Genomic DNA, 13,086 nt, shown 5'->3' on the forward strand with positions numbered 1-13,086 from the left:
GAAGGCGGCCCTGGCCCACATGCCCTCTGGGTACACAGCCTTGGGCAACTCAGGCCCCAAAGCAGGGCCCCTCGGGCAGCACCGCCTCCCCTGGCTCACCGCAGGGCCTCTGCCCCGCAGCCTCCAGAAAACCTCCCTCCTGGGTCAGCGGGTCTCTGGGGGCCCCGTGGCCACTCGCAAACCAGCTGTCAGACGTGGGGGCCCGAGCTGGGCCTGCCAGCCGCAGAGGGCGCGGTAAGGCAGATGGGGGGCCTCCCAGCTGGCGGCAGGGAGGAGGCCAGCCTATCTTATCAGGCAGCCGGGCTGGGCCCTGGGAGAGGCCGCTGGCCTTGAGTCCCGTGCCCCAGGCCCAGGGAACAGGGGGACAGGGGTGACCCCACTCTGCCCTGGAAACCGTACGCTGGTTCCTGCCCTGCTCAGTCTCTCTGAGACCCTCGGTGCCTTTCCCTCTCTCCCTGGGTGACGTGGGAGCCGGCGGCCGGGAGGTGTGGGAGGTCGTGGCTGGGTGGTGCCCAGGCCTTCCTGCTGCAGCGCTGCCAGCTCTGCACGCCTGCCCGCGGGCGCACCACCCCGGCACCTTTCCCCGGCTCCCACCTCACCCTACTGAGCGCCCCAGACACACTGGACGGACCAAGGCTCACAACCCGCTGCCGCCCCTCCCCACGCGGGGCCCGGCGTCCAGGGCCCACCCTCACTCCCCCGTCCTGTTCCGCCTCCTGGGCCCCAGGCCCCCCGGGCACCAGCCCCCTCCTCGAGCAGGGCTGGCACGGGGCCTTGAACTGGGGAAGCCAAGGCTCCGGACCGCACAGCCGTGCGCACGGCGGGGCAGGCCATCCCGGCTCTAGTCTGAGCTCGTTGCCTGCCTGCTCTGAGCTGCTACTGTGGCCCGCAGCCCCAGAGTGGACGGGGACCCTCCCCGCTGCACCCAGACTTCGCACGATGGGTCTCATCTGTCCGCCTCACTGTGGTCCATTCATTAGAGCACTGACCCTGCAGGAACACAGGCCACTAGAGTCACTAGAAAACCCAGGCTGTTTATGCATAAATAAGTGCAGTTCACCGGGAAGCCGGAGCCCTCCACCCGTGGCCCCAGCCCCTCCCAGACGCCCAGCAGCCACACCGGCCCTTCCTCCATGGGGCCACCCCGCCTCCTGCACTCAGTGTGGAGCCCTCCTGCCTGTAAGGCCCGCAGCTCCGGGGTGCCCGGCCCTGCCTGGGAGCTGTCCATCCAGGGAGGCCACCCGAACCGATGGCCAGGTGAGCCCGGCAGGTCCCTGGGCTTGTCAGGTAGTCTCAGGTGCCCTCTTCTGAGGCCGAGGGCCCACCAGGCGATGGTGCGGCCCCGGGGCGCCTGGCAGGGCTACCAAGCGACCTGCTCCACTGGCCAGAGGTGGGATGGGCAGTGGGCTCCACGGGCCTAGCAGGAGGCTCCTAGGAGAGGCCTGACCTTTGGCAAGACGGTCGGTGGGTGAGGGGCCCTGTCCTTTCCCAGCGGCCTGGAGGCGGCTGCTGACCCCGGGGCCCCTACAGCTCCTCCGCGGGGATCAGCATCCTCTTCTCCATGTTGCGGCTCTTCCTGCCCCTGCTGGAGCCAACATCTATGCCAGGGTGGGTGCTGGGCAAGGGGTCCCTGCCCTGGCCGGGTCCCGGGGCCTCGTGTGTGGCCTGCTGCGTGTACTGCTGGTAGGCGGGCGAGAAGTTGTGGATGGCGTCCTGCACGATGTCCTGCGGGCTCACGGTCTCCTTGAGGCCGCTGGAGATGCTCTGCATGGGTGCCGTGGGGGCTGGCGACAGGCAGCGGGTGGGCTGGGGTGCTCCCTGCGCCCCATCATCTTCCCCCGTGCACCCGGACCCCAGGACCTGACCTGTTCCCCACCAGCCTCGGGGCTGCCTGGGCCAGGGCTCCTGCATCTCCAGGCCCTGGCTTCGGCCAGCAGAGGGTGACTCCTAGGACCCAGAATCCCAGCCCAACTTCTCCACCGCAGCCCAGCACTGGGGCTGTCCCAGCCCAGACCCCCTGCCAGAGGTGGCAGAGAGAGACCGCCGTGAGCTGGCCCCCATCCTCTCTCTGCCCTGGTGTGAACCCTTCACACCCTCGGCCACTCCAGGCTGAGCGGTCCAGGCTCAGGCCACCCCTACCCAAACGGGCCATTCTTTAGGGACACCAGCACCAGCCAGCCCTTGGCCTCTCTGGTCAGGCTGGTCCAGGCACCTGGGTATGGTTGCCGGAGCGCCCAGGCTCAGGCGCTGCGCCAACCCCCTATCACCGAGGGACCCTTGGGGGCCCAAACATCAGGTCCAGCCCATCTCACTCAGTGTTCAGCCCGCCTGCTCGCCGGCCTGCCTGGGCTCTTCCCCTGGACCACGTGCCGGTGAGGCACCTGTCTGGAGCTTGGGTCCTCCATGGGGCCATCTCCTTGCACATCAAGTCGACATTCCCAGGGCCCGTGGGCAAGACGGGGGACAGAGACATGGCGCTGGGGGGCCCGGGGCTGGCGGGGCCCCGGCTACCTGGTGAGCGCTCCTTCTTCTCCGAGTACACCTGGCAGGTGAAGGCGTAGCGCAGGGCGATGGAGGCAAAGAGCATCTCGATACAGATGATGAGGTTCTGGTAGCCGGCGGCTACCGTGCCGGCCCGCACACTGCTCCCATCGATGATCTGGGCCTCAGGGATGACCCCACACCGCTCCAGGATGGCCAGCAGCATCCCTGGGGGACGGTGATGGCCACTCAGGTGCCTGCCCCGGACAGGAGACTGGACTGCAGCCGCCCCCAGCCAGGAGTCCCCCTGAGGCCGGCCTCATGGGCTTGGCGGCGGTCTGCCGGGTCTGAGGTCCAGAGGGGCTGGGAGCCTCCAAAGCCGGGGCCTTGGCACAGCGGACGTCCAAGAACTCCCCGAGCGCCTGTCCTGACCTCTCCCTGGCCCCACCCCTCACCGTCCCCTGAGAAGTGGGGTCTGGTGGTGCCCAGAGCCTGGCCCAGGGCCCGCTGAGGACAAGGCTCCACCGCCCCCGCATGGCCTCTCCCCCACACATTGGGCCAGACCTGCCGGGTGGGGAGCCCACCATCTCCCCCGTGCCGGGGGCTTGGTGGCCTCCCACTGAGAGGGCCGCCTGCTGAGCCGGCTACAGCTGGGGCATCTCTCTGGGCTCCAGCCCCTGCCTCGGGAGCCCCACCCACCCTGCCAGAAAGAGAGGAAGATGACGGCCTTGATGGTGAGGAACTTGAGGACAGGCTCAAAGGGCCGCAGGAGCTCCCTGGTGGCGAAGTAGAAGAGGAACAGGGCGTAGAGGGCCAGGCTCACGGAGGCGTTGTAGATGAGGGTGACGTAGAGGTAACCGCTGTGGATGCTGGGGGCCAGAGCCGGGGCCGGTGGTGAGGGTGGGCCCGCGCCCCCATGCCCTCCTCACCCTGCCAGCTGCGCCATTGGCCTGGGCCCCCAGCCTGGGCACCGGCAGTGGCTCAGACCTGGACCCTCCCTCCAGGGCCTGCAGATGGCACCCTAGGGGAGCGGCAGAGGAGCTGGTTGCAGGGAGTCGTCTCCAGGTCCTGCCCCCTTCCAGGCAAGAGCCCTGCTGCCCCTCCCCTCTCTACCCTCCCAGGCACGGGAACGGCCCCCACGTCGTGGACCCACCATCGTGCGTGGGCGCTTCGTGTGCATGTCAGCTGTATGAGCGTGTGCACATGCTCATTGTGTGTTCCCATGTGAGAGCACATGTGTCTGCACATGTGCATGTGTGTGAGGGTGAGTGCGCATGCGCGTGAGGAGTTCGTGTGGACCCAGGGCAGGGGCACGGGCCAGCGCAGAGCTTGGCTCTCTGGGCCCAAGCGCCCTTAAACCCACGCTCGCCCTCCAGTGGCCCTGCTGTGGGGTAGCGCCGGGAAGGAGCCCATCGCTGCCTGGGCCGCGAAGCCCCGGAGCCCCCAGGGCATGTGTGTGACAAGGGTCTGTTTGCCACGGCCTTGCCCCCGGCCCTTTCCCAGGAGGAGGAGGGGGAGGGGATCTGGCCCCTGCTGAGCCCTCTGCTGAGCCCTGCCTACCTCCCCTGTGCCCCCCAGGCCGGGCCCGCCCACCCCTCCCTGCGCGCGCCAGCCCGGCCTCACTTGAAGTCCCCGTCGTGGTATTTGCCGAACGCCTGCAGGATGATGGTGACCAAGGCCATGATGGGCTTCACAATGCAGAACTGCAGTGTGGCCTGGGGGTGGGGGAGGAGAGTGAGGGGACGGGGGAGGGGCCGAGGACCCCCAGCACACTGGGCGGTCAGGGGCGGTCAGGGGGCTGCTGGGAAGGGCCGGGCACTCACCTGCTTACAGAAGCGCAGAAACCCGATGGAGTAGGACATGCCCCGAAGGCAGCAGGTGCCGTAGAAGCAGCTGGGCCTGGTGTGAGGGAGTCCCTGAGGTGTGTCCGAGGACACACCCCAGACTGGCCTGGCTGCCCACCCTGGGCGTAGGGGTGCCCGGCGGGCTCTGGGGAGATGCTCACCGGATGGGTTTTCCCCGAATCTCAGCCATGATGCCACTCTCACCCCCCAGGTACTGGAAACAGAGGCTCAGGAAGCTGTAAATGACAAAGGCTGCAGGACAGGGGTGTCGGCAGTGAGCCCGGGCGGTCCATGAGGGCACCCGGCCTGCACGAAGGCTCCCTGGCCGCTCAGCACTCCTTGGCGCCCATTGCCCAGAAGACAGCTGGGGTTCAGCTCGCGCAGCAGGACCCACTCCTCACGGGGGCTCCCGGCCGGGTTCTGGGACCACATGCCATCCCTGGTGGGGGTGGGGCCTGCAGCAGTCACGGCAGCTCTGACGCCCCCCACCCCATCTAGGGCCCATTCCATTCCACCCCCAGGCTCTGGGCAGGCCCAGCTGCAGTCTCGCCCCCAGCTTGGGAGCCTGGGAGTCTTGTATCGTGAGCACCACTAATCCCGACCGTCCTGCAGGGGCCTCGCTAAGCCAGACTCAGGCCTGGAGGGTGGGGCGCCCCGGGGCAGGCGGGGGGAGTGCAGGCGCCTGGGAGCCCCTCACTCGGCTCCGCCTGCCAGCCCAGCTTGGGGCCGCTCTGGGGCCCGGGGAGCTAGCTGTGCTCACCTTCGTAGCAATCCCGCACGGAGTCAAAGTAGACGTAGTGCTGGTGGCCCCCCAGGAGGAGAAGGCTGAGCCAGGAGTCGAAGGCGTAGATGGGGACGATGAAGAGCAGGCGGATGATGTAGCGCTGCTCGTCGGGGACGGTGTAGGAGCGCAGGTGCAGGTAGATCTGGGGGGGCAAGGCAGGCCTGGGGACACGGCCCCCCACCGCCACGCGGGAGGAAGCAAGGCGGACCTCCCTGGGCCCTGCCCTTAGCGGACTCTGCGCTGGGAACGTGCATTCACTCACGCGCCCATTCATTCATTCATTCATTCAACGAGCATTTCCCCGGGGGCGGGGCATGGGCGGCAGTCACGGCCCCCTCGTGGGCATGACTGGTCTGGGGAGCAGTTTGGCATTTTGACACGGAGGCATTCAAAGGGCTGATACCCTTTGACCCTTTCTAGGGATTTATCCCACGGAACAGATTTATTCAGAAACAAAAGTAGGATTTGCGTTCAAGGACGTTCATGGTAGGGACGCACACGAGGCTGAGCGCGGCGGTGGGGCCCGTGACCGAGATGCAGCCGCGCAGAGGGCTGCCCTGCAGCCCCGAGTCGCCAGCGTGGGGAGACGCTCCGACAGAACGCAATCGGTCACATCAGGATGACAAACCGAGCAGGACGCAGGTGTGTGAAAAAGCAGGGTAAAAATGAAGGGAAAGACATCCCTGGACAAAAGGAAAAGATGGGTGGTTCTCATGTTCATCTGTATACCTACTTAGATGGTCCACATTTTCTACGAGGACAAAAAAAAACAGTGACAGGGTCTTTGGAAGGAAGAGGCCCCGGGGAGCCAGCCAAACAGGTAGCTGGCTGTAGTCCCAAGCAACTCTGGGAGGCTTCCCGGAAGAGGTGCCATGAGAGGAGGTGGAGAGAGGGCAGGCAGAGGGCAGGCTGTGTGCAGAGACCCAGCTTCTCAGGGCCCAGCACGGGGAGTGGCGGGGGCAGCCTGGCGTCAGTCAGGCTCCTTATCAGCCACTCCCTCCCCAGCTGGTGCGGCTATCAGGAGATGGACTTCTGCTCCTGGGCTGGCACTGCCTGGCTGAGGGCCTTGGCAAGCCGCTGTTCTCTCCGTCCTTGGTTCCCCGTCTTTAAAGTGAGGGTCCAGTCTCTCTGTCCCATTGAGCTCTGGATGGGTGGGGAGGGTGGGACTCCTCCATGGGAGTGCGGGTGGGGGCGGGGAGGAGGGTGGGGCCTGGGAAGTACCACCCACGGGGTCTCCATCAGCACTGTCCAGGCCGTGGGGCCCCAGGACGCTGGGCTCCAAACACATGTGCCCAGCTGGCACCCAGGATTACAAAAGGTCAGGGCAGGAGACAGAGGACCAAGCCAAGGCCCAGACTGTGGCTGGAACTGGCCCAGACCCAGGGCGTTGGGTGCCCGTCCCCCTTCCTGCTCCTTGTCCCACAAATCACAGCCGACACCAGACCTAAAGCCATTCTGCCACCAGGGAGGAAGGCATGGCTTCCCTGCAGAGGCAAATGCACCACCCTCCTGTCCGGTCTACCTGTCCAGATGCTCCAGGGCAGCTTGGTAAGACTCAGGACAAATGCTGCCTCCTCCAGGAAGGCCTCCCGGATGGTCCCAACCTCTTCCGGCCGCTCTCAGCTGCACCCGGCCCACTAATACATTTGCCGTGTCCCCCTTTTATTCTGGTTATTTGAGGCTACACCTGGACACGCACCACACAGCAGGCAGCTCTCACTGAGAGGGTACCGCCCTGCCTTGGAGGCCTCTGGCCACCTGCTTCCCTGCCAGCCAGTCTCCTGGCTCACCCCTCCAACCCCGTCCCTATGGCAATGCCAGCCAAGTCATGCCAGCAGCTCTGCTCTCAGCTCCCCGCAACGACAGCCTCCCCTGGCTCCAGCACCCCCGGGCTGAAAGCCAAACTCCCACATGATGCCGGAGGCCCCTCCTACAGGTCCCGGGTGCCTCCAGCCCAGGCAGCCCTCTCCCTCCCAGCTCTGCTCGTGTCTCTCTGGCGCAGTCCTGGGCTCCCGAGACCCTCCGCTGCCTGAGATGCTCGGGACCCCTCTGCCCAGCCCTGCACTCGGGCACCACCTCCTGTCACCCGCTCCCTGGCTCTCGCTGCCAGGCCTGGCACCGCTGCATCTCCCCAGCTCTGGGCCCCTCCAGCCAAGCTCTGACCCTGCTTCCACCCCCAGAGCCTGGTCTCACTCCTTACAGAGCCACGTCCCAGCCTCACCAGCTTTGCGGGGGTGCCACACCTCTGGAGGGGAAGGACCTTTCTGCTCCGGGCTACGTGAGCCTAGGAAAGACCGCGGCCTCTCCCAGCCTCAGTCTTCTCATCCGTGAAAGGGGACAGTACTGCTGACCTCAGTGAACAGGCTGAGGGGCCGACGAAATGCCCCGGGGGAAGGGCCCGGCACCTGGCTGGAGCTCTTCCCTCTGCCTGGAAGAGGCCGCCCACCTTCGGGCCCAGATCTCTCCCTCCCCTGCCCCCTCCCCTGGCCCGATGCTGCCTCCGCGAGCCCCTGGGCGCTGCCCCTCTGGCCCGAAGGCCTCCGAGGTCTGCACCCAGGCCATTGCGCTCGTGGACCCACAGCCCCAGTAGGGCCGGCCAGGGCCAGGCTGAGCTGTGGCTCACGGAGAGTGGTTCCCAAGGGAGTGCGCAGGGGAGGGCTCACCTGGTGGCCGGTGAGCACCAGGGCGGTCCACACAAAGACGCCCGAGATGCCACGGGCCAGCGCCGTGGTGAGGAAGAGCTGGGAGGTGCCCTGGGAGCTGTTCCCCACGCGGTCCACCTGCAGCCCAGTGGGCACGGCCAGCGGGGGGCTGGACTGCGGCCCGGTTGCCCACATCAGGGGGTCTCCCAGGAGCCCTGAGGCATTAGTCATCTGCAGAGGCGAGGGAGGACACAGACGGGGAGGAGGGAGGGCGAAGGTGCCCGCAGACGCCGGAAGCAGCCCCGGTGCCTGTGGGGGGAGAGGGTGGGCAGGGACGGCGAGGCTGTGCTGAGCGGGCATGCTGGGCTCGGCCACCATCCCTCCCGGGGGCGTTCTGGTCCGACCCTCCTGCCCTCTTGCCTGGGCTCTGGGCAGCCCTCTGTGTGCAGAGACCCAGGTCCAAGGCCCGGGCCTGGGCGCCCTCTTCCCTGGGGTCAGCCACCTGGGTGCAGACACCAGCTGCCTGACTGTGTCCCGGGGCGATCGGTCCCCACCTCTGGTGTCCCGGGCTTGTGGGGAGCCTGCTTTTCAGGGGCCAAAGACATCTGAGAAAGTCGGGGGGCCCCTGGTGCCCTGCCTGCCAGGGGTGGAGTCCAGGAAGCAGGCCAGACGGGGTGGGGAGGCGCCCTGCACCCACAGGGCCTGCCCGAGCGTCTGGTGCCCAGCTCGGCCAGGGCCCCCGGCCACCCCAAGCCTGCTTGCTAGCCCTGGGCGCCCTGTTCCTCAGCTGCTCGTAACCCACCGGGGTGCCGGGCGCCTCCCCCCTCCCTCCAGACCTGGTCACAGGGTCCGGCACCTACCTCTCAGGCAGGAAGCTCCTGGGCCAGTCCTGGGAGGCCCGGCCTCCAGGGAAGCCTGGCTGGTCATTTGTGTGGCCACATGGCCCCCACGGGCGGCCCCCGCGGGGCTGGGACCAGGCTGCCTTCCGGAGGCTGGGCCAGGCCTGGGGACAGGCGGCCGGCACTCCACTCCCGTTGGCCCACCAGAGCCTCCGAGCCTCCGAGCCTCCGGCTGCGGGGAGGTGCTGGGCGGAGGGGAGGAGTGGAGGGCTGTCCCCTCCCCCTTTGACACTCTATCCCTCCCCCGGCTGTTTGCTCAAGGCAGCTGGCTCCCAGGAACCCGCCTGCGCCAGGTGCCCTCACCTGCCTGCGCCAGAAGGCCAGGCAGCTGCTGCCCGGGCCTGAGCTGGGGGAGGGGTCTGTGTGCGTAATGGGTACGGGCTTCCAGCTAGGGTGATGAAAGTTCTGGAAGGAGACAGAGGTGGCAGTTGCATGCCATCGAGGGTATATTAAGTGCCCCTCTGAAACGGGTAAATTTATCATGAGAATTTCCCCTTGGTTAGAAAGGCCCCCGGCCCCAGGAGGTGCATTGGAAGCATTTCTGGTTTTCTCTGCCAGGGGGTGGGGGGAGGGGAGGAGGGGGTGGGGGTGAGTCACAGACAGGCCACTGGGCCTGCCCTGTGGTCAGCCCTGGGCCAGTGGGAAGGGCTCACCCCCCTGGGCCCTTGGAGGCGCCGGCAGGGTGGGGGCCTCAGCCGTCTACCACCCTGGGGACTAAGTGCCCACACAGTCCCATCCTTGGCGCCGCCTGACCCTCCCTGCGGCCCTGGATCGTGGGGTCAAGGGGTGGGAGTCAGGGACTCCCACGTGTCCAGGGTACAGGAGGGTCCGGGGGGAGGCTGCCAGCCCCTCGGACACACCACCCCGTTCCCCCACCCCTCCGCCCACGCTGCCCCCCGGGGGGTCCCCCAGACTCGCCCTGAGGCCCCCATCCTGACTCAGGTAGAGCCCCGGGACCTGGCCCGGCTCCCCTCATGGCCTCCTCCGGTGCCGACTCTCCACCTGCCGTCTCGGGTGTCACCTCCTCTCTCTTCACCTCTTCAACTTCCACAGGCGCGCCGGGAACCCCGCGCCTTGCCTAGCCCACGCCCTGGACACTGGTGTCCCGCGTGGGCTCCCACTTGGCCCGGCAGGGCTGGCCGGCGTGGTCTGGCCCTTCTCCAGCGGACATGAGTTCCTGCGAACCCCGCGCCCGCCCCCGAGCCCCGCGTGCCCATGGCGCCCGGACCTGCGGCGCTGCCGCTCGGCTGCATTTTATAAACCCGGGGCTCCCCTTCCTTCTCTGGCTTCCTGACCCGGTCGCTCCAGAGGCAGCCCCTGCTCTCTGGCCACCTGGGCAGGCCCCTTCGCCTCGCTGGGCCTCTGCTTTCTCGTCAGCAAAGGTGAGTTTAGGGTCTGCCAGCCCCTGCCTGGGGTATGGCATGCAGGTCCCTGCAATCCCTGGAGACCTGGGACAGCACCCCCTTGCCTTCCCCCTAGCCCCAGACCCCAGACCCCGAGCAGGGCCACATGCCACGCACAGCCGGGAGCCACAGGGCCCCCGGGGTGGGTAAGGCGTGCTTCACCGGCTTAGAGGGCACGACTGACACGGGTACCGGGTCTGGGGGAGCAAGGGACTTGGCACCCCGGTCCCAGGAGGGGCCGGGGAGAGGCTGACCCTGCGGCCTCCCATGGGGCTCTCTGGCCGAACGAGGCCCCACCCCTGGCGGCTGCTCTCACAGCCAGCAGCCATTCGGGAGAGGCGGCCTGGCCGGCCTGGCCTGATTTCCCTGCCTGGGGCTGGACGCTGACCAAGCCTCTCGCAGGACAGACCTGCCGCCCAGACGCGGGCGGCTGATGCCTCTGACCGCTGTTTACCGTGACCAGGTGACTGGGGCCCTGGGCAGCTCCCGGCTCAGCTGTGGGGTGGCCGAGGAGCCTCGGGCCAGTCACAGACCTCAACACCCCCCTCCCCATGCCTGCCCTTCACCCCAGGGACCTAATGGCCTCATTGTGGCACCGAACCTCCTTCCGGGCTCCCCCGCTGTGCCAGCCCCCCTTCTAGGCCGGCCTGCCATTTCCAGTGGCACACGGCTCTCTCCCACGGGGGACAGGCTCTCCCCTCCTGCCTTCCCTGAGCCAGGCCCTTCCAGCTCTGAGCTGCCCACTCTGGGCTCCAGAGACGGGGCTGGAGGACAGGGTGGTGGGAGGCGTCCTGACACGCCCCCTTCCCCAGGCCGGCCCACCAGGGAGTGGCAGATGGGATTTGGCCCTGGGCTTTGGTGGCGGCCCACACAATGGCCACTGACTCAGCTAATGCCACCACAGCCTGGGCCGGGGTGACTGCAGAGGCCCCAGCACACCCCTGCAGCCTGGGGGCCCTGGAGCCACTCCGCCCCTTTCTCTGGGCCTCAGGGGCCGGGGGGCTGAGGGTCCTTCCAGCCCTAGTTTGGGGGCAATTTGGGAAGCTGTACCTCCCCGTGTCCAAGGTGCTGGCCCCTCTGGGCAGGGCACCGGGCCCCCAAAGCCGGGCAGGAGCAGGGCCCTGGGTCCGACACGAGGGCTGGGACCCTGGCCTGGCCTCTCACCGTGTCTGTGACTTAGGGCCAACCGTGGGCCTCTCTGAGCGTCAGTTTCCGCGGGTGACGGCCGGCCGTGTGCAGCAGGTCAGCCCTGGTAAGAGCGGGGACTCGGGAGGCTTTGCCCACTCCTCTCACAGGCTGCTGGCGGTGGGGGCTGGGCGCGGGGTCCCGCCAGCGTCAGGCACTTGGGTGGTCTCCCTCTACTTCTGGGCTGCCGGGCCGACCAGCCCTGCCCTGCAGCCCAGCGGGACCCACCTGGGGCCTCGGAGGCTTCTCTCTTCACCCCGTAGGCCTCCCGTCCTCTGTCCTGCCCAGGCCAGGCCGAGCCCCTCCCCAGGCCTGTTGCCTTGGTCCCCAGGGAGAGCCTGTGACTGCCCAGGGCCTGTCTGTACCTGCCCGCTGCCCCAGAGCGAGCTGCCCCAGCCCTGGGGGGCACCCTTCCGTGAGGACCTGGGGCAGGGGTGCCGACCTGGGCCTGGCCCTGCTGGGCTGGCCTGTGACCCTTTCTGGTCACCAGGTGGCATCCTGGGGCCTGGCAGGCGGCAGGGCCTCTGGGGTAGAGATGGGGTGGGGACGGAGCAGCTGTGAGTCTCAGAATTTCAGGGTGTGGGCGCTTCTCTCCAGGGGTGCACGGGGCCCCAGGCTGGACACCACACCTCTCTCATGGCTGTGCGTGCACACACACACACGTGTACACACAGGCACACACACGCACAGCTCACCTCCCTGGTGGCTCCCTTGGCCATCTGGCCAGACCCCAGGTCTGTCGCAGGTCTCCAGGCCTGAGGGGGCGACCAGGGTTGTCCGGCCCCGCCACCAGGCCTCCAGGTCTCTGCCGTCCCTCCTCACAGCAGCCTGGGTCAGTCTGATACGATTGCTACTGGCAAAGCGCTGGCCTTGTCCCAGACCCAGAAAACCCCTCCCTGCTGCCCGCCCCACCCGCCCTGCCAGGCCGGCCCTACCTGCCCGGGTAGCCCGGCCACACCCTCCACCATGCCCTGCCCAGATTCGGGACCAGCCGTCCCTCCCCGCACTGTCCAGCTGGCTGTCGAGTCTCCGACACCCAGGCGTGCATCTTTCCTGGACCACTGACCGGGTGTAGCTCTGGCTGCTTCATCTCCCTGGCCCATCTGTGTAGGTGGGGGGGCTCCCACGCCCACTTCAGAGGTGCAACGAGGGTTAAACAGGGTGATGCAGCATCCGCCGCGCGTGGAGCTGGGATGTCCACCCCCCACCCGCCCCGTTCACGCTGCTCCGTTTTCCTTTCTCTGGTCCCTTCGCCCCTTGATGCCCCACATCGGGGAGGGCCCTCCTGACTGTTCGCTCCCCCACCTCCCCCGTGCTCCGGCGCCCCCCGTCTTCCCACAGTCCTTCTGGAATTTACGAGTCCCCACACAAGACCGGGGCTCCCCTCTGCTTCTGGCTGTGATTGCGGGGCCTCGACGACAACGCCCATGCCTGCTCTGAATTCGTTCTGATCCCGGCCATCACTCTCGTCAGCTACCCGGCACCTGCTCCTGACGTCCGATTTCACTGCAAGGCGCTACGCCAGTTTATCCAGCTGGGCCCCGCGGTCACTGCCTTATTCCGCGGGTTATTTGTCATAATTGGTTCAGGTGGATCCAGGGCTCTGTCAAACCCTGGATAAGCTGCTCAGACTGGTAACCATGGGCGGCCGCCCTCCTGGCCTCTCTTGACCGCCGAAGGTGCCCACTGGCCCGCCCCTGACTCTGAACTGTAGCCACAGGCCCATGTCCACTTAGGAAAAGGGAGCTAGAGGGAAGGGAACTTGGGGTTCTCTACTTGTAGCTCAGCAGGAAACCGTGTCGGGTGAATCATACCGCGTTGGTCCAAGGGCACGGCCTTGAAAAAGGG

At 67.4% G+C, this 13,086-nt stretch overlaps 1 protein-coding gene across 2 annotated transcripts; it reads right to left on the reverse strand.

The window, feature by feature from the left end:
- Positions 1 to 1,014: 1,014 nt before the first annotated feature.
- Positions 1,015 to 8,839, reverse strand: TMEM184A (transmembrane protein 184A). Of its 2 annotated transcripts, none has more exons than XM_067705302.1 (9): positions 8,612 to 8,839; positions 7,773 to 7,982; positions 5,086 to 5,251; positions 4,487 to 4,577; positions 4,305 to 4,380; positions 4,105 to 4,196; positions 3,181 to 3,350; positions 2,512 to 2,709; positions 1,015 to 1,784 (listed from the first exon to the last, which is right to left on the reverse strand). In XM_067705302.1, the coding sequence occupies exons 2-9, from the start codon at positions 7,980 to 7,982 to the stop codon at positions 1,525 to 1,527; spliced, it is 1,263 nt and encodes a 420-aa protein (XP_067561403.1). In that variant the 5' UTR covers positions 8,612 to 8,839; the 3' UTR covers positions 1,015 to 1,524. The 2 variants fall into 2 exon arrangements, with proteins under 2 accessions (XP_067561403.1, XP_067561402.1); XM_067705301.1 differs by having other exon boundaries at positions 7,773 to 8,060; positions 8,612 to 8,838.
- Between the last annotated feature and the right edge of the window lie 4,247 nt (positions 8,840 to 13,086).

Source organism: Pseudorca crassidens, chromosome 15 (genome assembly GCF_039906515.1).
Source record: "Pseudorca crassidens isolate mPseCra1 chromosome 15, mPseCra1.hap1, whole genome shotgun sequence".
Taxonomy (NCBI): Eukaryota; Metazoa; Chordata; class Mammalia; order Artiodactyla; family Delphinidae; genus Pseudorca; species Pseudorca crassidens.

Bases quoted from the DNA above. Each gene is read 5' to 3' on its own strand.
- TMEM184A (XM_067705302.1), bottom strand. From the start codon at position 7,982: ATGACTAATGCCTCAGGGCTCCTGGGAGACCCCCTGATGTGGGCAACC. The intron at 5,252-7,772 runs GTGAGCCCTCCC...TTGCCCCCCCAG, and splicing joins TGGTGCTCACCGGCCACCAG to ATCTACCTGCACCTGCGCTC. The intron at 3,351-4,104 runs GTGAGGCCGGGC...TCTGGCCCCCAG, and splicing joins TACCACGACGGGGACTTCAA to CATCCACAGCGGTTACCTCT.